Genomic DNA, 25,049 nt, shown 5'->3' with positions numbered 1-25,049 from the left:
ACTAGGTGTTTGGTCAAAACTGGGCTCTTCTTTGAGCCATAAGCTGCTACTGTGTTTGTTCCCAGCTATGGCAATCAGTCGGAAGTGCTAGCGAAATTAATTGAAGGGAAGGTTCCTTTGCCGTCTGACTCTAGGTGGAGGTTAGCTTCTCCTTCTAACGACAGTTGCACTGTCATCTGAAGCTCTGTAGAGACCAGTAGTACTCTGTCTCTCCTTTAGTTTGTGCAGAATTTAATGTCTAACTCTGCTCAGAGCCTTCACTTGTCCCTCTTAAAGACATCCCCAGGCACACTTCTTAAGTGAGCTTGGTGTATGTAGTTCAGTGTCTGACTATAATTGCATAAGCAGAACTGTGCAGCCAGCTTGTTTTCACATTCGCTGTGCTAACTTATCTTTGGTGATGAACTTGTAGGCGGAATGCCGTCGACGCCTTCCGCGTCAATGTCATCCACGCACGGCAGCAGGTACGCTCGCCTGTCACCAACATCGCCCGCACAAGTTTCTTCCATGTCAAGCGTTCCAACATCTGGCTGGCTGCTGTCACCAAGCAGAATGTCAACGCTGCCATGGTATTCGAGTTTCTTTACAAGATGTGTGACGTGATGACTGCCTACTTCGGGAAGATCAGTGAGGAGAACATAAAGAACAACTTCGTGCTGATCTATGAGCTACTGGATGGTGAGATGTTTCCCTTATCTGTTATGCGATATTGCACTTGGTTGTTGTAAAACCCTTAGCTTAGTTTGATGCAGTAATAATCTTTGAAGTATTTTTAATATGTGTGACTGAGTTCAAAATCACTTGTTCTGCTTTCTAATGCCACCTGTACTGTAAGTGTAGATGACATCTCAAGCCCATAGCCTTGTGTTGATTGTGGCTCACTTTGCTGAAGTGTTGGGAGCCGCACACTTGTATGAATGAGGCAGCTGGTACTGGACTCCAGCTTCTGAATGAATCCTGTGCAGATGAAGGGCTATCATTGTGCTGAGGTATATAAGGGGGGCTATCATTAGCTGGGATGGCTGGCCTTAGAGGTGCTAGTGCCCAGGTGGCTCTAGCACTCTATGGCAGCAGTCACCCCAGGCTGCAGTTGGTTGCCTCTTGGGGGCAGTTCTGAGACAGAAGGAAATCAATAAAACCCAACCTGCTCTGTCCCAGCCCTACCTTCCCCAGTGACACTGTTCCAAATTTCACCATAGAATAATACAGTCTCTCTTAGGCTGCTTGCGATATCAGCCTGCCTGCAGACATTGCCCTTGAGCTGTCCCTGTTTCACATAACATGAGCGCTTTGTATTAGTTATGCTTCAATTTGTTTTCCAGACAAGGCACCACGCGTGTGTGTCCTGGGATTCTTTGCCAAGGGTCACAGTGACTGGTGGGTTCTCTGTTCTCTGCCCAGGGAACTCTGGGCAGATCAAGAGACTGTTCTTTCTCTTCTTTGGTCGGTCACTGCTGCCTCCTAGTAGGCACAGTGAGATCAAAACCTGCCAGTGTGGTGTTACTCAGTATTCACGTTAATGGTCTTCTCTCCCCTCCCGATCTCTTGTAGGTTGTTCCCTTCCTCTTTGAGGGGAGGGGGTGTTACGTGCACTAGCTGCCTGTAGTTAACATCTGTTTCTCTCCCACACTGATTATCTGCAGTGCCACTACTCTGCTGTTATTTTTCTAGGTTGTGGTTTTTATTACATCTTCATACGAAAATCAAAACCTAAAGAAAATGCTGCAAAGATAGATTGCTCTACTATTGAGTAAACCCTCTTTATTGTCCATTGGATGTTTTTGGAAAAACTCCTCAGTGTGCCCTGTGCACACGGCTAGTCTAGTTGATATGTAGTCCTGAAGTGCAGTTTTACTTAAAAAACAGCAAATTCATCAGTTGGACAGCTTTCCGTCACCCCTTCTCTCCAAAATATTGCACAGGGAAGTCAATTTAGCAAGGCTGTTTCTTTTCTCTTGGTAAAGAATGCTCCGGCAACTTATCCAGAAATTTAATGTGTAAGCAGTGTCTGCGTACAAATTGGCTCTCTCCTTATAGGAATGGTTAGCGTGGTTGGCATGTTTATACCTTGCAGCTCTGAACTAATGTTTTTTTTTTACCCTTTCGTAGAAATCCTGGACTTTGGCTACCCTCAGAACTCTGAAACAGGGGCCTTGAAGACCTTCATCACCCAGCAAGGCATCAAGAGTCAGGTAACCAGAGGAATTTGGGGTGCAGCACTGCTCTGCTGATTAATTTTCTGTAAGGCTGTTCAAGAAAGTATGGTCTTAATTACCAACTAACCATTTGGCCTGTGCTGAGTGGAGGTGCCTGAGAGATTGAGAACACCCTGGCAGGGATGTAGCTCAGTGGCATCTTGTTCTAGGTGTCTCTGCGCTGGTATGACCTCATCTGCCCTGGTGCATGGTAAGATGTGGAAGAAAGGGCCCTGAGCTAGGATAATGCCAGGCCCTTGCATGCAAATGATTGCTGGCTTGGGGCTCTGGTCTCTGTCAGCTTCTGACAGAGAATAAACAAATCTACCTGCTGAACCAGAAAGAGCTCTTTTGTGTGTGAATCTCACTGAGCAGGTCTGTTCTCCACCAGCCTTTAGTGCTTTGAGCTGCCAGGATTTCATGCCTGCCTTGTAATGAAGTATTCTTCAGCCTTGTGGATCTTGCTGTCAGGAAGCTGATGTTACACTGTCGCTGCCTGTAACATCTTTGCCCACCAGCATCAGTACAGTCTGAGATTTCTCATGTTAGAGATGAGAATCTCTACTGTGCATTTGGCACAGTATTAACCCTTGCAACAAAGTTTACATGGAGATAAAAGATAAAGGGCACCTGGGGAAAAAGACATTTAAATTGGACTGTTCTTGTGTTTTAAACTAGCTCTAATCCTACTCCAGGCTACAGTCCTCAAAACTAGGCTTCCCATCTTGGACGGCTCATGCTCAACCTCTGAAACCAAAGGACTGTTATAGTTCCTGTTTCTTGTGTCCCCAAGGATTATTGCTCACTGTGTCCATCTGACACAGCTGTGCAACTCCTAATGAGGACTTGGCCTAAAACTCAGTCCTCTACCCTGTGTAGCAGGTGAGTCAGGAGAAAAGCTGTGAGTCAGTTTGTACTGAAGCTGTCTGCAGCAGAGATCTGGGTGAAACTTCAGCCCCAAGGTACAAACAGAAGCAAAGTGCTAAACAAGAGCCTGCCTGGTGACTTGTTGTTAAGGTTAAGCAGAGGTCAAAGTCTCTGGAGGCTCTGTTTCAACTCTGTTCATCAGCACTTACTTCCTAAGAACTCCTTTTTAAACTTCTAATCTACTGTAGCAATATTAGCTGCATCTCTCAAGAAGGAGGTGAGAGAGAAGCTGCCCCTGAGCAGCATATTTCCTGCTAGAACAGCAAACTGTTTTGCAAGAGGGCACGCGTGTATCGCTGGCCAGATGTGAGTGCATCCGGTCTCAGTCCCCCATCCCAAGCCCTAGTGCAAATCACTCTGGCCTTCTGCAGTCTGACATTTTGGGCAGTCAGCAGTCAAGATAGCTGAGTCAGCTCCTGTTCCTAGGAAAACTGAAAACTAACCACAACCCTCACTTCCTTCCCTAGCTTTTTTTTTTTGCTTTTCTCTGTTTTAACAAACTTTTATGCTGTTTGTGTGCAAACCACTGTCACAGCATCTTAATTCATTCAACAGCAGGTTTAGTCCCTCTTACAAAGAGGAGTTTGGACCTCAGTTTTACATAAGTAAGCAGTTATTCTGCTCTGTGTTGAAAGTTTGTGCAGCCCAGTTCAAAAAGCAGAAATAATCCTTTGCAGGCACAGTATGGCAGGGGCAACAATTGAATGAGTACTTGCCAGATTTCCTTGTCTGCTCTCTACTCTGGTACATCTAGCCTCCTCCCTTGCTTACAGCCAGGACATCGGGCCCAAATCTGGGACTGGGTGGTCTGTCATCCATGTTCCCTTATCCCTGCTTAGTTCGTGATGGTGCTTTCCTTGGGCTTGTGTCCTGCTGAATTTAAGGAGCAAAATCCACAGTTATGGCAGGCTTTCCAAACTCAACTTTTTGACTTTGTTCTCAGTGAAAGATTTCAGGCATACTGAGCTGCTGCCCTCTGAATGCCCACCCCGTATGGCTATAGTGGTCTTCCCAGGGCTGGTGATCTTTGAACACAAGATCTGCTTTATTGTTTTTTTTTTTTTTTGAAAGTGGGTCTGATATTGGTGCATTGCTTTCCAAGGGAAGTACCCCCATGCTCTGGGAAGGGGGTGGTGTAGCACACAGATTTTTAAAAGGTGCTGGTGTGCAACATGGTTTCGCTTCTAGTCCCTGCCCATGAAGTAGCCCCCTCCTCAAACAGCAGAACTGCAGGCCATGCTGATGTCCTGTATCAGAACTGATGCCGGCATTGGCTCAGATGTCTTCCTCCAGCAGAGGCTAAACCTGCTCTTACACCTCGAGGTGGAGCTGTGCTCCGTGTGCTCACTTCTCACTCTTCAGATCCTGTCTGCATCTGTCCAGACTTCATTATCTGAACGTTGTCATTTTCTTCCTCTCCAAGTGCTTTCTGGGAGAGTGAGTTGGTCAGCTCTTAGTTACTGTGTTACCCCAAACCTTAGACATACTGTGGTGCTAAAATGCTAGTAGTACTTTTTGAAAGTGAGGAGGGGGCTGCCACCAGCTGCCAGAGCCCAGGAAACCTGCCGGTAGCTGTGCCTTTAACCTAGTCAACATGCTGGCAACTGAGTACAGCAGGCTGGATATTCTTGTCCCCTTTTAGCTGACTTAATTGTCCAGCTCGGGGAAGATCCCAGTCCTGAGAAATTTCAGACCCAGGTGCCTTCAGTCCCTCCCTTAGGGAACACTCATGCTGCTGGGTGATCTCTGCTTCCAGATCCATCCAGTCACTTTCTGTAGCGACCAGTAGAGTTTCATAGCACTGATGCAGGAGTTGGGAACATGAGCACATGATCAGTGTCCCTTTGGAAGCCAGAGAACTGGGTATTATATCTGTGTGTGCCTCTCCTTCCTCTTAAGCCTGAAAAAAGCATTGAACAAGGCAGATAAGGAGGCTTTTTTTGTGGGACGGACAAGGGAGGTGCTTTGTACTGCATTGAGCACTTCCACTCCCCCAGGAACTGCCTAGGTAAAACTCTCTGCCTCTTAGATATGACAGTAATGGCTCTGCTTGCTCAAGGAGTGACCATGTCTGTGGCAAGAGCATGTGTGAAACCAAGCCACTGCTGGTTTAAAGCTGAGATCATGTACTGCCACCCTGTGGGCCCAGTGCAAGGCTGCTGGGGCAGGACCCACTTCTGTGTTCTGCAGTCGTTCTGGTGGAAGAGGCAGAATTAACAAGGCCATAGCTTTATACAGGACCCATACTTAAGATGCCTGCAGTCCTGGGTGCCTTGTACTTCTCATAGTTTGGGCACCTGTGCCATGGTAAACATGCAGGGCTTGCTTTAGGAATGGCAACGGGAGGAGTCTGCTCTGCGTAGGAGCATTGCTGGGAGTGGTATTTGGCCTGTCTGTCACTCCCTCTGCTCTACCTGGTGTTTTTGTGGTGTGTAATGGGCCCAGTCTGAAAAGCCTTTTCATTGCTGGGAGTGCCAGGTTTCCTGAGGGGAACTAAAGGTCAAAGACCCTCATCTCGTTTGTGCTAATTAGCTACCTAATTGATGATGAGCTGGCCTGCTTTGTTCCTGTCCTGAGGTAGCCTTAAGCCTAACCTGCCTCTTTCTCCCTTCCTCCCTTTTCTTGCTATTGACCTGCTTGCCTGTTAACCCTGTGTGCACCACACTTGCTGCTATACATCTACTTCCTGACTTTCTGCGTGTGACTGGACCCCGCCTGTAGCATCAGGTAGGAAACCTCCCTGTGCCTCTCACCACAATCCTTAGTGCTCTTAGGAGCCTTAGAGCCTGGATGCTGTTAGATGCATGTAAGATTAGCATTGGTGTGTAACTCTAATGACTGCAGTCATTAAGAAGCAGTCCTTGGGGACCACCTGTCTCATGGCCCTCGGGTTTAATGTTGGATAAGGGTGTCAACTGGCCTGTCAGCTGCTTCTCTGCTTAACATGGATTGATGTGACAGTCTGAGACATGAATGTCATTGGTGGAGCCTGTGCCTCCCTGCACCTAGGTATAGCCTAATGGAATAGTTAACAAAATGGAAGAATCTTTTCTGCTGTTGTGACCAATTTTTAGTTAGGCATAGGGTTTTCTGTATTGAGGAGAGAATGACCAAATCATGGGGTGTGTGACAGCACCCATATCTAAGTGTCAAAAGCAGTTGTGTGTAATGAATAGCAAGCGCTTGCTCTTAGATTTAGAGGAAGCTTTCTTAGTCTTTGAGTTTATCTAGAGGTCTAAGATGTCATTTCTTCCCTTCAGACTAAAGAAGAGCAATCCCAGATCACCAGCCAGGTGACTGGGCAGATTGGATGGAGACGTGAAGGGATCAAATATCGTCGCAATGAACTCTTTCTTGATGTGCTGGAGAGCGTGAATCTCTTGATGTCCCCCCAGGGTAAGTAGGAGGTGTAGAGCTGGCATCCTTCTCCCTGTCAAGGTTTGTGAGTGGGGACCTGTGTAAGTGTTCTGAACTGCGCTCTTCTCTACATCAGGTCAGGTTTTGAGCGCCCACGTCTCTGGCAGAGTGGTGATGAAGAGTTACCTGAGTGGAATGCCAGAGTGCAAGTTTGGCATGAATGACAAGATTGTCATTGAAAAACAAGGCAAAGGGACTGCGGATGAAACGGGGAAAAGGTAAGAGGCATTGGGGTAAAAGCCACTTGCCACCAGGGACTCTTATAAAAGGGCAGCACTTAGTAGCTTTTCTGATCTGACAGACAAAGCTCACCTCTTCTTCCTTTCAGCTATTACTGCTAATTTTTCTCTGGGTAGGTCAGTTGTCGTGCAGGCTACCAGCCTGAGGGCCTCAATACAGAGGGCTTTTCTGCAGTAGGGCTAGTGTGAGGAGGTGGAATGTCATCTTTGGTGTCTGACTTCACAGCTATACATGGGCAAGTGCCAGGAGCTCTTCAAGTATTAAGATTCAAACATAGTGTTAAGTGTGGAGTTCTTGCAGCTGGAAACATTTCCCCAAAATGACTTCTCCCACAGCTTGTGTCTCTAGCAGTTCTAGTCAGTGCAGAGACTCTTACTGACAGGATGCAGTAGTCGTGCTCCCAAGGAGTGGTGAAGGAACCCCGCTGACCATAGCCTGCTCTACCCAGGCTGTTCCCACAAACTAGAGCAGTTGACAGACTAATACTGGGTGAGCACCTCCTGCTGACATACAGGTGGTCAGTGGCCGTGTGGATTGGAGGCTCATCCCTTCCAGGAGCCCTGCTACCTTCCTTCCCAGCTGCACCTCGCTCAGTACCCACACTGAAGCTGAAAACAGGTCTTATGCCTTTTCCAGCCTTCCTGCTTGGGGTGGAGAGATAAAAGCAAAGGGACTACCACTTTCTCTCACTAACCATTTGCAACTCAACTGTGTTTCTCTTGGTTGTTTTTGTTTTGTTTTTTTTTTTTTTGCTGACCCCCAGTGAACTAGGAAGGTAGATAATCTGCTTCAGCTGTGTATGCACTCTGCTCTCCCCTTGTCTCTTGCTTTGTTTGACTTGTGCATGTAACTCGGATCTCAGACACTTTCCATGATGGTTCCTGTAAATGGAGCTGAGCTGCTATTTTCCTTTTCTCTCAGAACCAAGCCAAGAGCTATCACTTCACTGTCACCTTTAAGCCATCTTTCCTGTACCTGAATCAAGCTAGTAAAATGGATGAGCCTCAGGTGGCTGCCCAGTGGGGGTATACTCTAGTGAAAACGTTATCTGCATAGGCCTCTGAAGAGTCGTTAACACTGTCCAAAAGCTGCTGTGCCGTGAGTGCCTTTGCCTGTAAATGTGCTGTTTTCTTGAGTTACAGAAGCAAGGTGGACAGGGACTCTTGCTGGGTGGTTCTCTGGTGGGCAAGAGCTTGGAGGTGTCACTGTCCAGAAGCAGTGAGGTGACCAAAACGGACAGCTGCTGCTATTGCTTTTTGGCATCTAGCATGTGGCAACAGCAAACCCCGAATAATACGGCCTGAGACCTGGAGCAGTGCTAGGCAGCAGGGCTTTCCCAGCAGTGTTCCAAAGGAACAGGAACTAGTCAGCTAATGTTGGCTGTCTTCTGGGCAATGGATTAGGAAAGACTAACTCCCACTTATGAAGCACAAACTACACCACTGGGTGGTCAGTCTGCTTCCCATTTGTGCAGGTAATGGTGGTTCCTAGGACAGCTGAACCTGCCTGTGGTGCTTACACTATCTCAGCACACTCGCATGATTGTCCTGTTGCTCCTGGCAGTTGAGGCAGCCTAGATATCGCAGTACTATATTGCTGCCTCTTCTGTTGCTACTGCCTTCTCATTTTCTGGTCCCTCTCAGTAGCTGAGAGTTCTTGGCTGACCTCAGGACCTGCAGCAAGGAAGGTATTCTCAGAGACTAGAACCCAGCACAAGTTCAGTGCTGGCAGGTTAGGTTAGTGCCCCCGGATGGGCAGATGATAGCTGTGTAGATTTTTAGAAGTGAGAGAGAGAAACCTTTATGGCATAATATCTGGTCTTTGGCAGATGGGTTCAGAATCAAACCACCTGCTAGCAGTGTGGAAATTAACAGCTGTAAAGAGATTTCTGAAGAGGAAGACCCTGGACCTGGCATCTCCTGGCTGTGTGGCAGTGGGATAGATAGCTTTGTGGACAGGAAAGTGTTCTCTCTCCTTTGAACTGTGTTGCGAGAAGACTTGGGCTAGCAGAGTTGCCTTTGCAGTACTGAGGTGCTGCTGGCAGGCAGACCCAAGCATTGTGTTGCTGGCTATGACAGGAGGGTGCTCCTCTAATCTCTCTCCTCTTTGGGGAGAGGAGGGAGAGAATTCTTTCAAACAAGCTTCCTGAAATATGATTTTTGTGGTGGTGAAACAAGGAAAGTCTGAGCCAAGAGGCTGCTGTCCCCTAAATCTCTCCCTGCCTCCCCATTTCCTGGACACCTGCGATGGCAACATGCTCTGTAGAGTAGTTTCTGCCTGCGCAGACTTTGACTGCACCAAGATACCAGGGCTGCAGCTTGCACTTGTTTAACTATGTCTTGTGTTTTTAGCGGCAAACAGTCAATCGCCATCGACGACTGCACTTTCCACCAGTGCGTGAGGCTCAGCAAATTTGATTCTGAGAGGAGCATCAGCTTCATTCCACCAGATGGAGAGTTTGAGCTCATGAGGTACGGTGGTGGGAGATGAACAGGCTGGTGCTGACATCTGCTTGCTGCTACAGTGGTGTTGCTGCTCTCTGGCAGGCTTGCGCACCTTGAGTACCTAACAAATGTGCACTTGGCTTCTTTCTTTTCAGAGTGGAATCTGTAGGGTGTCTCACAAATCCTTCTGTTACAAATGTGGTAGAAGCCCAGCTGCATGGTTTTCTTTGCCACAACTATAGTGTTGGATGTGGGTTTCCTTACCCTTTAGCTTGCTGTATCTGTGGGTTTTTTTAGTGCTTAAAACTGGTGTCCTTGAACAGGATCATTGGCAGGAACCAGATATAAAACTTGGGACTCGATGAACCATCACTACCCTAGGGCAGCACAGATCTTACTGCTGCTTCCTTCTGGGATGGCTCCATTTCTGGTTGATGTTTCGAAGCTGTTCCCTGTATGCGGGGGCTGTCTCTCTAGGAAGGTGGTACAATTTGAGACCCGAAGGGAGTTAACTCCTTCTCAGAGTTCACTGTTGCCTCCCTCCCTGCAGATACCGAACCACTAAGGACATCATCCTTCCCTTCCGTGTGATTCCCCTGGTGCGGGAGGTGGGTCGGACCAAGCTGGAAGTGAAGGTGGTGATCAAATCAAATTTCAAACCTTCCTTGCTGGCCCAGAAGATAGAGGTAAGAGAACAAAAACCTATGGTCTCTTGTGCCTGGGAATTGTCTCTCCACTTTATGTCCCTTGCTATGGAGTCCTCACAGATGAGTCCTCAAACTTGTGCAGGACTAAAAGCGTGTACTGAACGCCGCACAGATGCGTGGTGCTGCTGTGCTGTGAAAGGGAATTGCTGTAGAGCAGGGAGGTGGAAGTTGTTTGCAGTTGCACAGCCACCTTGGCAGAGGCCTCGTTCCCTGCAGCAGCTGTTGACTTAATGTCTTGGCCACTGTGAAAAGTTCATGTTCTTCTGTCTGCATGATCTGATGGCATGTCAGACAGGCAGCAGGCTGTGAGCTGTGTAAGACAGGCTAAGGGTGGCTTTGCAGCTTAGTCCCTTTCTGAGGAAGGCTTACTGCTGCAAAGCTAGGCTGTCCAGAGCCTGGTGCAACTAGACCTCCCTGGCCAGCCTGGCATCCTTCCTGAGCTCATCTGCCCGACACCAGCTGGGTTTCCTGCAGCCTGAACTGGAAAGCACTGCCCTGTTCCTCACTGACTGTTGTGGATTCTGAAAATGTGTTTGAACCTTCAAGAAACCGGAGAGCTAGCCTAGGATGCCTTGTGGTAGCTGATGTTCTCTGGGTCCTGAGATGGGAGAGAGAGAAGGCCAAGGGGTCCGGGACAGGCAGTCTTCCCCTGAGGCTGCACAGAGTGCTCAGGCTGCAGCCTCCTTGCCCCTGCTCACCAGACTCTGCCTTCTAGGTCCGGATCCCAACGCCTCTCAATACCAGTGGAGTGCAAGTCATCTGTATGAAAGGGAAGGCAAAGTACAAGGCCAGTGAGAATGCCATTGTCTGGAAGTAAGTGAGCGTGTGGGGTCGGGGGTGCTGCAGGGGCAGGGCTTGGGCCGGCAGAGTCTGTTTAGTGCTCCTGTCTGCCCTGAGCACATGTAGTGGAGGGGAGAATAAACTCGGGCGCTCCCTCACTTCTGGGCTTTCTCTGATAGGATAAAACGTATGGCTGGAATGAAGGAATCCCAGATCAGTGCGGAGATTGAACTGCTGCCCACCAATGACAAGAAGAAGTGGGCTCGGCCCCCGATCTCCATGAACTTTGAGGTGAGTCCCTGTCTGCCTCGCAGGGTGCAGCTAACCTTGGAGAACCTTTGTCAGTCTGCTCCCTTCTTCCCTCATGGGAATTGCACAGGTTTGAGTGCTCCTTGTCCCAAGCTGCCTTGTGGCTCTTTTAACACGAGGCCAGCCAGGTGGCAAAGCTAATGGAAGTAAACTGCTCTTAAAGCCACTGGAGTCTGTCACTGCATGCAGGGAGTAGGGAAGGGACCAGTGGCTCTTGGTGTCTGTTTCTAGATGCATAGCCAAGGGGTCCTCTGGCTTTTGTGTGTGGAGAGCATCTTTACCCCTCTGTTCCAACGCTCTCCGTTGCCTTTCCCTTTCTCAATAGGTCCCGTTTGCGCCCTCTGGGCTGAAGGTGCGCTACCTGAAAGTCTTTGAGCCAAAGCTGAACTACAGTGACCACGATGTGATAAAATGGGTGAGGTACATCGGCAGGAGCGGAATCTACGAGACCAGATGCTAGCCCCAGCAGGCTGGCGGGCTCCCTCTTCTCCAAGCCATCCTCCGCCTCTCCTCAAGTCTTCAAGTACATTCAGAGAAAACATCTGCCTGGCCCCTCTACGCAGATTGAAAGCCCCTGTGGCTCACCTTGGGAGCGGACTCGCCTGCCTGTGCTCGGTTACCACCCACGCTGCAGCTGAAATTCAGAACCCAGCGGCGCACAGGGGCGCAGTCAGCCTCCTGCTCCCCGTCCCAGGGTGGGGAAGGGCTAGTCTAACTCCCATCCTCTTGTGATCTTTCTAGGGAACGTCCACCATTAAACTTCCTCTTCTGTTGGTGTCTCACTACTTGCATCATATCCTAGTATTTTTGGAGTTCTTGTGCATATGTACTCGTAGAATAGACCTAAACATAGACTGGACAAATCTGAGTTGAAGTTACCCTGGCTTCTGTACTAGCTATTGCTGTTGTGGTAGATGTCGCTGGCCAGTCTGAGATGCCTGGGGTGGTGAATTTGTCGGGCCTCCACCAGAGGAGATGGTGGGCTCACCAGATCTCACCGCCACCACCTTATATTTCTTGCAAAGTCGTCAGTATAGAGTCCTGCCGTGGGAAGGTTTGTGACCAAAAAGGATGAGGGTTTAGACTCTTGCTGGTGTGTATGTGGGTGGCACAGCATTTCAGGTCCTTGGAGCACTTACCCCCACCCACCGCTGGCTCGAGCCAGTCTGTCCTTTCCAAACGAATTGGAAACGTGGCCCCTCTGTCCCAGGGCGCGCGGGGCGGCTGAGCTCTGTCAGGATGTGAACAGGGTCTGTCCTCGGGGAATCTAAAATGTGGTTGGCAGTAAGAGCCCCCTGCCCCAGCCTGCCCTCTCCGCACTTCTACCAAACGCTTCTGGGCCATAGGAATGCTGCTGCTACCCACAGTCCTGCTTCTGGTAGTGTGGTCTCCATTTTGTACACTTTGTGATTTGTCCAGCTCCGAATCTAATAAAGTATGTAGAACGGAGAAGGCTCCCTGCGTTGCTGTTTGGGACTTGTGGTGCGAGAGCCTGGGCTGTGCTCCGGGCTCGGGGCTTGCTTTTGTTGCTTCCCCAGCCCTGGGCTGCCCGGGGGTTCGTAGGTGGAAAGAACAAGGGGTGCTCTTGTTCCCGGCAGTGCCCCGTTGCTGCTGTGGCTCCCTGGGGAAAGGAGGGTGCTCGGGGCTTTCCCCCCGGGGCCGGCTCACCCAAACCTGCGCTGGGCTGAACTGACCCCCGCCGCCCCCGCGGTAAGGGCTGCTTTGCCCAAGCCCGGCCCCAGGGGGCCTTGGTGGCTTTTCCTTCTGAGCAGCTGGGGAAAGTGTTTAAAAAAGGGAGTTTTTCCCTTTCCAGTTGGCTTTTGGAGGCTGGGGCCACAGGAGGGTGCTGTGCCTGCTCCAAGCAGCGGCTGCAACAGGCCCCGAAACTCTATTTTACTTTTTTCGAAGGGGGGGGGGGGGGAAGCCCCCAACCCCCACGCCTGCCGCGGGGGGGGGCGGGGGCTGGGCCGCGCTCCGCCCGGCCCCGCGCCGCGGGGAAGCCCCGGGGTCCCTCCCCGCCCGCTGGGTACCGGGGAGGGGGGGCCGCTCTCCCCGCCCTCCCCGGTACCGGTACCGGATACCGGTCCCGGCGCCGGGCGGCTGCACGTGGCAGCGGCCTCCGCGCAGGCGCGCCCCGCCCCGGACTCCACTTCCCAGCGTCCCCCGCGCTCATGGCGGCCGCCCGCCTCCTTCCCGGCAGCCCCCGCGCGCGCGCCGTCCCTTCCGCCTCTGCCGCCGTGCCGGGCTCCGTGCGGCGGCGGCGGCGGCGGCACCGGTCCGCACCGCGGCCGGGCCCCGCTCCGGCTCCGGCTCCGCCATGGCGTCGTGCGCCGACATCCTCCGCAGCGAGTTCCCCGACCTGGACGGCGAGGTCTTCGCTTACGTGACGGGTGAGCGCTGCCCGCCTAACCGCGGCTCGGCCTCCCCGCCCCGCCGCATGTCGCGACACCTCCCCGCTGTCGCGACAGGCGGCGGCGCCCGAGTCGCGACAGGCGGCCCGGGGAGGGGCAGGGGAGCGGGAACGGGCGGGTGCCACCTGTCGGCCGCATCGCGACAGGCGGCCGTCAGTCGCGATAGCGCGGGGAGTGCAGCGCCGTCGCCGTGTGCCCGCAGGGATCCTGCACGGCAGCGGGGCGGACTTCGAGTCGGTGGACGAGCTGGTGGAGGCGGTGGGGGAGCTGCTGCGGGAGGTGTCGCAGGACGCCAAGGACGACGGGGCCATCCGGGAGATCTGCCAGCGCCTCTTCAACACCCTGCAGCTGTAAGGGCCCCCCTCACGCCCCCCTCACACCCCCCTCACACCCCCCTCACACCCCCCTCACACCCCTCTCGCCCTCCTCCTCCTCACCCGCCTCCTCCTCCTCTCCCGCAGGGACGAGGGCCGGGCCCAGCGCTGCAGCCAGGTGCTGCTGGACGCCCCCATCCAGCTCTCCCAGATCACCGACGGGTACGGTGAGTGGCACCCCCCCGGAGACCCCCATCCTCGCAGCTCCCCTCTCGCCGTCGGGGCGCCGGCAGCGAGGACAGGCTCGGGGCGTCGAGCGTGGCCTCGGGGGAGTGGTTCCCCGCCCGCCCACGGGGCAAGCTGGGGTGGAAGGAGAGGAGCCACCCTTTGGTCCCCTCGTCCTGTCGGAGAGGGGACAGTCCTGCCCGCTCGCGGGCAGCCGCTACGGCAGCGCTCGGTGGAGCCTGGCTGGAGCACGTGCTCACCAACCCAACGCTCTTCTTGCAGCGGATGCCAGCGTGGACCTGCTGCCCGGGCTGCTGCTGAAGAGAGGCCAGGCCTCGGTAAGTGAGGGGCCATGCCCTCGTTTGTAAGCCGGCGGACCCGCTGGGAGTGGCTAACGCGCGGTGCAGGTGCCCGGCCCTGCTCCAGTCACCTCGCCCTCCGAGAGCAGCCAGGACGGGCAGTCATCCTGGCCGGGGGCACCGCTGCGGGGGGTACTGCTCCTCCTTGTCAGGTTCACTGTCATTTGGGAAACTCTTGACCTTGGTCTGGTAAAGAGGCTCAACAGGAGTTAACGGCTTATTAATTTGACAAGATCTATTGGGCCATAACTTCCTAGTGAGCTTCAGAGCGTGGTTGGTGCAGTGGCGGTGCTCAGAGTGCAGCTTCTCTGACTTTCATGAGGGCCTTTGGCTCCTACAGCAAGGCCTTTGATTGAGAAAATAGGATGTACCAGGATGACGTCTTGCCATACTCGGTGAGAGAGAAGATCCTGGCTAATGGTTAGGTGCTGGATGTTACAGGTGAGGAGTTACCAGGGAGCAGCTGTTTTCCAGAGAGCTGCTGCAGGGGGGTTGTAAGCCCAGCTTTAGAAATGGCTGTGGGTTGTCGTGGGTTGAGAAATAAGATCAGGAGCAGAGAAGTTTGGAAGCAGTTGTGCTCCGTGACCTGGAGGAAATCGGAACGTCTTTGCCGATCAAACGCGTGGCCGCTCCGGAGCGACCCAGCTTGCCTTCTGCGTCAGATGCACCGAAGTTTGAGTACGGGTGCGGTGCCGTTGTGCATCTGTGAAGCAAAGACGGCGGTGGCTGTGCAGGGTGGGCAGTCGCTCTGCCAGGCTGGTCTCTGGCAGAGCCCTGCCTTCCTGGGGTAACGCGTTGCGGATGAGAACCCCTCGCTTGGAGGCTGAGACCTAACGCGATCCCCGCGTGTCTGAATGGGAGTCTTAAGTGAAAGCTGGCAGCTGTTGCTTGTTTTGGCACTGGAGCTGTTGCTGCTGGGTTCGCTCGCTGGCTCTCGCGTCCACAACTCAGAAAGGATCTTCAGAAAAATTGGAGACGATTCAGAGAAGGTCTCGGGAGGCCTCTCAAGTTCTGGAGGACATGTCTTACCAGGAGATTCAGGGAGCTCAGTATAGTTTACAGAGGGACTTAATCTGCCTGTAGGTACGGGGTCACAGCTCCAGTAACAAGATGCTCTTCAGTCTAGCGTGCAGGTCTGTAACGTGCTCCCGTGGCTGCCGAGTTGCCTAGAAATATCTAGGAGTGTTCTTGGTCAGCCACAAATATTTGACTTGACGCAGGAATAAGCTGGAGTGGGCTGAGAGCCTGGCCGAGACCAGAGGCCAGGTTAAAACGCTTGGCTCCTTCTTGCCTTCAAGTTTTTAATTAAATGCTTTTTGTCTCTGTCTTGATTGATCCGCCACGTAAGCTGACTTTGTTCCAAACTGGCTAAAGTTTAACGTGCCTGGTGGTCTAGGACGAGGGTGTGTGTAGGGTGTAGCGGAGGAGGCACCGGGGTAGCAGTTTGCTGCTGTTGAAGTGACTTGGCTGACCCGGGTCCCTGGGACTAGAGACACTGGCTGTACGTTAGGGTCAGCCAAACCCTTTGCCTCGCTGAGGCAAAACTGTCGTGTATGAGTGGTTGATTTAGGACTTCGTTCCTGAAGTCACTTCCTGGCCTGACTACCTTCCTCAAAATGCGCTTGAGTCTGTCCCAGTTCCCCTGTCCTACCTCCCTCCTGCCCTTCCTCCCTTCCTTCCAGGCGTGAGGGGTTGATTGATCTCTTTTCTCGTGGAGTTGGGCTTTTGGGGCTTTTGCTGAAGATGCTCTCTCTTCTTTAAACTCTCTCCTTTGTGCCCCAGATGGTGAACGCGAAGAAACTGGAGAAGGCGGAAGCCAGGCTGAAAGCCAAGCAGGACAAGAGGATGGAGCGGGATTCCTTGAAGTCATCTGGTCCTCTGTGAGTATGGAGGGCGCCTCGAACATCCCCATCCCGCTCTGCTGCGCGTGGCCGGGATCTGGCTGTACCGGAGCTTTCCTGTTGAGCCCCCTTCTCTGTCTTCTGCCTGCCCACAGGGTCCTCGAGGAGGCATCTGCCAGCCAAGCTGCCAGCAAGAAGGAGACTCGCATGGAGTCATCAGGCAAGAACAAGTCGTATGATGTGCGCATCGAGAACTTCGATGTGTCCTTCGGTGAGCGGTGAGTGCAGCTGGGGAGGTGGGACAGGTCCTGGCTGGGGTTTTGGACCATGGGTCATTGAGACCGGACTGGAGAGTGGTTGGGAAATGACAGAGGGCGTGGGAAGGATCAGAAAGCAAGGTGGGCCCCTGACCCTCTTGGCTTTGGGCAGGAGAAGCCTGTGATGGTTGCTTGGCCCCAGCGCAGCCTGAAATATGCTGGGGGCAGGTGGCTGCCAGTTATCTCCCTCCCCATGGGGCGGTCTGACCAGGTACCTGCCCGTTCTCTTGCTTCAGTGTCCTACTGGCAGGAGCAGACCTGAACCTGGCGTTTGGACGGCGCTACGGGCTGGTGGGCAGGAATGGGCTGGGGAAGACCACGCTGCTGAAGATGATCGCCAGCCGGAGCCTGCGCATCCCCTCGCACATCAGCATCCTCCACGTGGAGCAGGAGGTGGCGGGGGACGAGACGCCGGCGCTGCAGAGTGTGCTGGAGTGCGACACCACGCGTGAGAGTCTGCTGCGGGAGGAGAGGGATCTGACGGCTAAAATTAATGCCGGCAGGTGAGATGTTGCCGCTGGGTTTCCAGCCCTTCTATGGCTTCTTGACCGCAAGGTCTCATTCTGAGGTCTCTCCCTTCAAACGGAGGGCTCCAGCAGGGCTGGGCTGCGTCTTGCCCACCTTAGTCCTGCTTGGGGAGATCACACCCTTATATCGAGGTACTAGAGCGTGTCCAGAGAAGGGCAACAAAGTTGGTGAAGGGTCTTGAGAACAAGTCTTACAAGGAGCGGCTGAGGGAGCTGGGCTTGTTTAGTCTGGAGAAGAGGAGGCTGAGGGGAGACCTTATCGCTCTCTACAGCTACCTGAAAGGAGGCTGTAGCGAGGTGGGGGTCGGTCTCTTCTCCCAAGTAACAAGCGAGAGGATGAGAGGAAACGGCCTCAAGCTGCACCAGGGGAGGTTTAGGTTGGATATTAGAAAAAACTTCTTCACCGAAAGGGTGGTCAGGCACTGGAACAGGCTGCCCAGGGAAGTGGTTGAGTCCCCATCGCTGGAGGTATTTAAAAGACAGGTAGACGTGGTGCTCGAGGACATGGTTTAGTGGTGGACTTGGCAGTGATAGGTTAACAGTTGGACTCGATGATCTTAAGGGTCTTTTCCAACCTTAACAATTCTATGATTCTATGATTCTACCCTCCCCCAACACTCAAACCCTGACTCCCGCCAGTCCCACATGCTCCTCTTTGTCCTGCCCTAGGGGAGAAGGGACAGAAGGTGCCAGGCTATCAGAGATCTACGCAAAGCTGGAGGAGATTGAGGCAGACAAGGCCCCAGCAAGGTGAGACAGCCCTGTGGGCACTGCATGGGCAGTGGTTTGGGGTGTGGGGTATGGAAGGGTGATGCTGTGGCCCTGGGATCCAGCATGTGGGGACAGGGGGCTCTCGCTACTGCTCTTCTTCTGTCACAGCTCTGCTGGGTTACGAGTACTCGAGCTTCCCCTGAAGCTGGAGGGATTTTCCCGCCCACACCCCCACACCCCCGCCCCAAAATGGCTTGCATTGTTGCTGCTGCTCCTCTTGGACCTCCCCAGGTTCCTGGTGTCTGGGGTATTTTTAATGGGATGTTGGTGGTAGTGACTCTCTTCCTGGCCAAAGAGCTGAAAGCTTCTTGTGAATCTCCTGGGGCTTCACGTGGATGCTGCGCCTTGCTGGGCTGCATTTCCCAGTCAAGAGCTGCTCTTAGGCATGCAGGGAAGTTTTCCGGCGCCAGGATGGCTTTAAACCATGCAGCAGAGTCCCGACGGTGACTGTGGGTCTGAGACCTCAGACTGCGCTCTGCCGTTGGATGCTGTTGCTGGGTTCCAGTTCTTTCCCCTTTTCCCCAGGGCGTCCGTCATTCTCGCTGGGCTGGGCTTTAATGCAAAGATGCAACAACAGGCAACCAAGTAAGTCTCTAGGTTCTGTGCATTGAGACAGAAATGGGTGTGGGGAGAGGCTGCTGCTAGCAAGCCCCCAGGCACTGCTGTGGCTGTAAGGGAGGGGAGCCCTGTGGGAGAGTGAGGGTCTATTCCTGACTGTCCAATGTGGTCTCCTGCCTTGGGGGTGCCAAGCCCCTGCCTGCTGGGCCACGGATCTTGTGCTGCACCCGAGATCTCTGCAGGGACGTGCCGTCTCTGGGTGACAGCAGAGCCAAAAGGGTGGCGGGGGAGCAGGGAGCCTGGCAGGCAGGCAAACACAGAGTTGTTTTGCATTAAACAGTAACCCCTCTCTGCAACCTCTTCTCTCCTCAGAGAGTTTTCTGGAGGCTGGAGGATGAGACTGGCCTTAGCCAGAGCCCTTTTTGCCAGGTTGGTGTCCAGGCCTTCGTGCCATGGGTTAACCCTCCTTGCTGTCCATGCTGCAAGGTGCAGGGGTGCTGCCTGGGGGTCCTCTCGACTCAGGCTCTCGGGCTGGGGAGCGTTGAAGGCATCGCAGCTCTGTATGTGTGGTGAAACGTGCTCTGCACTGACCCTGTGCTCTTTTTGCTTCTGATGCCTATGTCTTGTTTTTCCTAGGCCAGATCTCCTTCTGCTGGATGGTAAGTCGATACTGCGAGTCCCCTCCGACACCGCCGCTGGGCCTGCCTGTGCCCTTGCTGGGGTTGGGAACGTGCCCTGGCCTTTAGCTGCCTGCTCAAAATAGCCCTGTGTGACAGGGCCGGCGCTGACAGGGCTGTCGGTGCTCCCCTGGCACGGCGGGCAGAGCTGGCGGCAGCGCAGGGAAGTCTGCTTGGGCGGCCGCTTTCACTGTGCTCAGCAGAGCTCTGCCCCACGTCCCAGCCGGGTGGTCTGCGCGTCCTCGTGCCGCAAGCAGTCCCTTTCCCTCACCTGTCCCCGCAGTCGGCTCTGGCTGCCAGCACACTCCGGGGGGAGTCCCTTCGCTGCAGGGGGTGACCCTGGTGCCAGGCTGGTTCCCTGGGGAGGTGCCCACCTTGGGTGGGGGGTCTGGGCAAGGCACTGCTGCTGGGCACCAGGGTCCAGGTACCGGTATGGAGTAGGGGGAGCGTCCCTGGCTGAGCCTCGGCCCCATGCCCACCCCCTTCAGCACACTCCACGCGTGTGAGTCCCCTGAGCTGTGGGGACAGGTCCCCACGCAGGGTGTCTTCCTCCACCATGCTGATCACTAGCCTTTCCTGAGTAAAAAAGCGTAATCCAGCCGTTCTCATCCCTCCTGACCTCAGTGTCTCTTTCCCTTCCCTCAGAGCCAACGAACATGCTGGACGTGAGGGCCATTTTGTGGCTCGAGACCTACCTGCAGGTAGGGTAGTGGGACAGAGCGAGGGTGAGGGATGGTGATGTCCTCCAGGACGGTGTCTTGCCTTGCTGGGTGGTGGGACCAAGCTCTGCACTCTGGCTTGATGATGCTCAGGCCTCCCTCTTGCTGTCTCCTCCAGACGTGGCAGTCGACCATCCTCGTGGTGTCCCACGACAGGAACTTCCTGAACGCGGTGGCCACGGACATCATCCACCTGCACTCGCAGCGGCTGGACACGTACCGCGGGGACTTTGAGAACTTCATGAAGATCAAGGAGGAGCGGCTGAAGAACCAGCAACGAGAGTACGAAGCCCAGCAGCAGTACCGCGAGCACATCCAGGTACTGGGTGAAGCCAGTAGTGCTGGGACACTCTTCTCCCAGCCTCATTCCTTTCTCCATGCTTCTAGACCCATGGATGTGGCTCTTGTTGCAGGAGGTTTGGCAGCAGAGTGGGGTTGCTGGAGCTGAAGGGAACCTGGGGTGCTCTGATGCTTTTCTCTCTTGTAGGTTTTCATTGACCGCTTTCGCTACAACGCCAACCGAGCGTCTCAAGTGCAGAGCAAGCTCAAGCTGTTGGAGAAGCTGTAAGTGCCTGTCCTGCTTCTCTCTGGAGGTGGGGAGGGGACAGTGCTCATGGGAAGAAACAGAGGTTCCCAGAGTGCCTGGGGGATACAGGGGTGGTTCGGGGTTTGGGTGCTCTGTCCCTGGTCCAGAGGTTTTGGCTAGGATGAGGCATCCCAGAGCTGACACCTTCTGGTGTGAGAACAGACCCCCCCAGTGCCAGGCACCTTGGTTATGTGTCTCCTTTCCTTGCAGGCCGGAGCTGAAACCTGTGGACAAGGAGTCTGAGGTGATCATGAAGTAAGTGTCCCCTGAGCCCTTGCTTGGAGGGCACCTGGTTCCCTTTCTGACATGAGCTCCTCCTGGGTCCTGTCCTGGCTGGGACAACCACCCCTTCCTGTGGGCCAGCCTTACTCTGACAGGGAGCCCAGGCAGGCCCCCACGTTCAGGCTCAGTTCCCTCTTGGGGCCAAGGCTGCAGATCCATGTCCCCTTCTTGTGACCATCCTTCCCAGAGACCCTGCATGGTAGGGAGCGCCCCTTGCCACCCGGGGGGTTGCAGAAGTTGTCCTTGGGGGCTGGGAGCAGGGTCTCTGAAGTTCCTGGCCATCTCTCACCTCTTCCTGCCTTCCCAGGTTCCCCGATGGCTTTGAGAAGTTCTCCCCCCCAATCCTGCAGCTAGACGAAGTAGACTTCTATTACGACCCAAGTCACTACATCTTTCGTTCCCTCTCCGTCTCTGCTGACCTGGAGTCCCGCATCTGTGTGGTATGTGGGATTGCAGAATAACGGTGGCTACCAGGGACCCTGGGAGGTCCCTGCTCAGAGCAGGGCCAGCTTTGATGTTAGGTCAGGTTGCTCAGGTCCTAGTCCAGTTGAATTCTAGATATCTCCAGGGAGGACTATTTCTCCCATTCCACTAGGTCCCATTGCAGCATTTGATCATCCTCATTTTGAGGAACATGGGAACATTTTTCCTAATACCAGTTAGAATTTGTGGCTTGTGCCTATTGCCCGGCACCTCTGAGAAGAGTCTGGGTCCACCTTCTCTGTAACTCCCTGTTAGCTGACAACAGCAGCACGTAGTGGGGGCTCCTGCTGCATTGGATGGGGCAGCAGAGAGATGCTCTGTGCTTGCAAATGAGGCTGGGACCGGGTAATCCTTAGGCTGGAGGGTTGGGGAGGGAACATCTTCTAGCGCTGCTGCCTGCGCTGCTCGTCAGTGATAGAAATGCAGCTTCCAGGTAGCCGGAGTCACTGGTTAGACTCTCATCCTGCCCCTTTCTGCTGTGCGATCATCCAAGAGAGCTGAAATTCCCTGATCGCTGCCTCCCCCTCTCTGAAGTACCTTCATGGGTTTCATGTTCTCCAATGCTGCTGCTGCTTCTCTAGGTTGGGGAAAACGGAGCTGGCAAGTCGACCATGCTAAAGATCTTAATGGGGGAGCTGGCACCAGTCAGAGGGATCAGACATGCTCACAGGTACCTGGTAGGAAGGGCTGGGGGACTGGGAGGAATGGTGCAGCTGGAGGGCTTCTGGGCTGTGCTGTGGAGTGATGGCTGCCCGAGTGACGGGGATGGGTCCTGCACACCCACGCGTATGCCCCCCCCTTCTGTAGCTGCAGCTGCAAGCGCTGTGGTTGCAGGGCCTGGTACCAGCTCCCAGTCTGTCTTCTCATTCTGCAGAAACCTAAAGATCGGTTATTTCAGCCAGCACCATGTGGATCAACTGGACTTAAACATCAGTGCTGTAGAGTTGCTGGCAAGAAAGTTCCCAGGTGAGTTCTGGAGATTCCAGGAGATCTGGGCCATCGAGGTCTCCTTTGCCACGCACGGAGCGGCATTGATTTGTTCTGTGGCCCTGGGCCCCAGACTCTGTCACGTCAGTGCCTAAGGGACACTGCCTGCTCCGGGTTAACTCCCCACGTCCAGCACAGGTTCGGGACACCAGCCTTGAGAAGCTGAGCTGGTTGCGCAGGGGCAGCCGCCAGTCTGCAGATCTCGGGCTGGTGCTCTGGGCCGTGGCCGAGTTTTGGGGGCAGATGGCCCATTTTCCTGCTGGGCACAGAACAAGCACCAGCTCCCCCTTTCCCAGCTGCCAAAACCTCTCGCTCCCTTCTCCGCTTAACGCGACGTGGCGCGGTGACAGGGAGTTGGGGGCAGCGTCACTTGGAGTCAGTCACCAGCCCTGCAGCCCCTGTCCTGATTGTGTCAGTCAGGTTTTCCCCGCAAACCCCCTGCTTGGGGGAGAATTGCCTGGAAGCGGCTGCTGAATTCCTCCCCCGCCGCCCTGGTCTGGCACAGGCTGCCCGGCCGCGGCGCCCACCGAGCTCACGGCGCCGAGGGCCCTGTGTCACGCCAGGCGTGCCATAGCTGTGTTGTGACACGCTCCTGCAGGGAAAACGGAGGAGGAGTACCGGCATCAGCTGGGGAGCTACGGCGTCTCGGGGGAGCTGGCTGTGCGTCCCGTGGCCAGCCTGTCTGGAGGTCAGAAGAGTCGCGTGGCCTTTGCCCAGATGACTATGACCTGGTAATTTTCTCCCAGATGCTGTTAATTTTTGCACGGCTCCATCCCCGGAGCCTGCTTCACCAGGAGGAAGGCGGGCATCCAGGGACTTCCCGCTGCCCCACAGAAACCTCATCCTTGGGACTTTTGCGGGGAGGGATGTTGTCACCCTGGGGGACTGTGTGGAAGCAGGCAGGTGGCTTTCTCCTGCTGCTTTGGGCTCGCAGGGATAAGGGGTGGCCCCTTAGCTGGGCAATGCCCATCTTGGCTGGGCAAATGCCGGTGGCTGCGGCTTTTCATGGCTAAAGCAGCAGTCTGGTGGAGGCCCCTGCTGCACGAAGGGGTGCGGACCCAGCCCGGGCCTGCTCCAGTGTGTGCTCACAGCCATCTTCTCTTCCAGTCCAAACTTCTACATCCTGGATGAGCCGACAAATCACCTGGACATGGAGACCATTGAGGCGCTGGCAAAGGCACTGAATAAGTTCCGGGTAAGGCTCCCTCGGTGAGATCTGTTTTTCTAATGCTCCCTGCAGCCTCCAGCTCGGGTTACTTGGTATCAGCCTGAGGTGGACAGTAGAATACCAGTGGTGGCTTCGAGTCCAGGACAGATGTTGGGAAGGGTCAGTCGCATTTCTGCCTTAGCCGTCCATCCTGGGGGTTTGTTTCACTTGCCGGCTTTGGCTAGGGGTGGCTGAGAGAGGCAACAGCAGACCAGAGAGCACCTTGTCCCCCATCTTGGCCGGTCACCTATACTCTGTGACTTCTCGTGTGCCGCATGCAGCACTCAGCCCTGCCTTGGGGCCTCTCGGCTCTTTCTTAGGCGCAATTTATGGCTGATCTCCAAAGTTTCAGCCTCCAGATAGCACTGCGATCAACCTGGTTCTCACTGTTTATAGTTGCTCAGGTTGGGGCAGTTTTCCTGTGAAAGAAAAGCTTAATTGAGGTTGCTCAGGGCCTGGTCCAGCCACTTTGGACTCCATTGACTCCACCTGGAATCTCCATCCTTGCAGTTGTCGGAAACCTGGAGAGCCAGTAACAAACCCCGCGCTTGCCTTATGAGGGGGGATGCTAAATACGTTACTGCTGCACATGCCTCCTCCCTATGTCACCTGCCTGTCCCCTCGAAGGAAGGAAAGGCTGGGATTAGGTTCCTGCCCATGAAGCACCGTTGAGTTTTCTCTGGAGCGGATGGAAACCCGAAGTCCTGGGCACAGGCTGGACAGGGGCACGGGATCTCCGTGCCACCAGCACTGGGCCCTGGGTTGTGCTCCATTAAGTTCCCTTTTTCTCCCCTCTCCGTGTGTTGGCAGGGTGGTGTAATTCTGGTGTCCCACGACGAGCGCTTCATCCGCCTGGTGTGTCAGGAGCTGTGGGTGTGTGAGAACGCCACTGTGACCCGCATCGAGGGTGGCTTCGACCAGTACAGAGACATCCTGAAGGAGCAGTTCCGGAAGGAGGGTTTCCTATAAGGGAGGCGGGAGCCGGACTGCGCCAGGGGCTGGAGCGCCAAGCTCGGCCTCCTCGGCATCCATCCCAACTGTGCCTGGCAGAGCGCCGAGGACGCTGCTGCCCGCATGGACCGTCAGCCATGCCATCAAACTGCCACCTGAACTGCTCTCCCCTCCCAGGGCCGGGCGCAAGGACAGCGAGGGAGCAGGAGCCCGGTGCTGCGTGTGGCCGGGGGCTCTGCCGGCGGCCGGGGCTGTGCCTGGCGCTGGGCACGCTGGAAAGGCTGTGCCTGGAGCTGCTGCTCTGCCGAGAGGAGGGAGGGAGGTGTCGTGTCCCGACCCCCCCAGTTTAACTCCGTGCTCTGGAGGGCAGGAGAAGAGCTGTTCTCCATGTTTCGTTGCTTCCCCCTCTGCCTTTTTCTTTCTTTCTTCTTTTTTTTTTTTTTCTTGTGTGCGTTTAGCTGGCCGAACACTAGTCAGGTTCCATCACATGCCACCGTCCCCTGTGCCGCCCTGGAGGGAAATGAGGCCTTTGCTGCTAAAAGTGACCCCCTGCCTCTTCCCCCAGCCCCTGCAAACGGGGGCTCGCTCGCTCTGTCCTCCCCAGGGGCTTGTGCTCACAGTGCTGGGGGAGCCAGAGCCCGGCTTTGCCCGGGCCTCGCTCCCTGCTCCTTTCCCTGCCTCGCTGCCTGCCTTTCCTTTCCTTTCCAACCGGCCCTGGGGGGGGGGCTGCCCGGGGGGGGCACCCCTCCCCGCCCGCCTGCACCGAGGTCGCAGTGTAAATAAACCCAGGAGGCAGTGGGTGCAGCGCTCGCCTT

General features: G+C 54.7%; 2 protein-coding genes across 5 annotated transcripts in view; both read left to right on the top strand.

The window, feature by feature from the left end:
• AP2M1 (adaptor related protein complex 2 subunit mu 1) overlaps positions 1–11,801 on the top strand; it is a 29,982-nt gene extending 18,181 nt beyond the window's left edge. For all 3 annotated transcript variants that reach the window (XM_082320227.1, XM_082320228.1, XM_082320229.1), the window contains 9 exons: positions 413–678; positions 2,110–2,192; positions 6,383–6,518; positions 6,616–6,757; positions 9,131–9,250; positions 9,774–9,909; positions 10,646–10,743; positions 10,890–11,001; positions 11,345–11,801. In XM_082320227.1, coding sequence (XP_082176353.1) covers positions 413–678; positions 2,110–2,192; positions 6,383–6,518; positions 6,616–6,757; positions 9,131–9,250; positions 9,774–9,909; positions 10,646–10,743; positions 10,890–11,001; positions 11,345–11,479 — 1,228 coding nt within the window. In that variant the 3' untranslated portion in view covers positions 11,480–11,801. The remainder of the gene's footprint in view (positions 1–412; positions 679–2,109; positions 2,193–6,382; positions 6,519–6,615; positions 6,758–9,130; positions 9,251–9,773; positions 9,910–10,645; positions 10,744–10,889; positions 11,002–11,344) is intronic.
• A 1,462-nt stretch (positions 11,802–13,263) lies between these two features.
• Positions 13,264–25,034, top strand: ABCF3 (ATP binding cassette subfamily F member 3). 2 transcript variants are annotated; one of them, XM_082319748.1, is made up of 21 exons: positions 13,264–13,409; positions 13,633–13,780; positions 13,892–13,971; positions 14,252–14,307; positions 16,111–16,208; positions 16,325–16,447; positions 16,723–16,989; positions 17,683–17,763; positions 18,310–18,369; positions 18,715–18,771; positions 18,979–19,001; positions 19,665–19,720; positions 19,857–20,057; positions 20,226–20,302; positions 20,535–20,579; positions 20,914–21,046; positions 21,671–21,759; positions 21,964–22,055; positions 22,675–22,807; positions 23,184–23,271; positions 24,094–25,034. In XM_082319748.1, the coding sequence occupies exons 1-21, from the start codon at positions 13,337–13,339 to the stop codon at positions 24,250–24,252; spliced, it is 2,139 nt and encodes a 712-aa protein (XP_082175874.1). In that variant the 5' UTR covers positions 13,264–13,336; the 3' UTR covers positions 24,253–25,034. The 2 variants fall into 2 exon arrangements, with proteins under 2 accessions (XP_082175874.1, XP_082175875.1); XM_082319749.1 differs by lacking the exon at positions 18,310–18,369.
• Positions 25,035–25,049: the final 15 nt, after the last annotated feature.

Source organism: Platalea leucorodia (genome assembly GCF_965183815.1).
Source record: "Platalea leucorodia genome assembly, chromosome: 8".
Lineage (NCBI taxonomy): Eukaryota > Metazoa > Chordata > Aves > Pelecaniformes > Threskiornithidae > Platalea > Platalea leucorodia.
This window is presented reverse-complemented; position numbering and strand designations above follow the sequence as displayed.

Bases quoted from the DNA above. Each gene is read 5' to 3' on its own strand.
- ABCF3 (XM_082319748.1), top strand. From the start codon at position 13,337: ATGGCGTCGTGCGCCGACATCCTCCGCAGCGAGTTCCCCGACCTGGAC. The intron at 20,058-20,225 runs GTACTGGGTGAA...TCTCTCTTGTAG, and splicing joins AGTACCGCGAGCACATCCAG to GTTTTCATTGACCGCTTTCG. The intron at 21,047-21,670 runs GTATGTGGGATT...CTGCTTCTCTAG, and splicing joins TGGAGTCCCGCATCTGTGTG to GTTGGGGAAAACGGAGCTGG.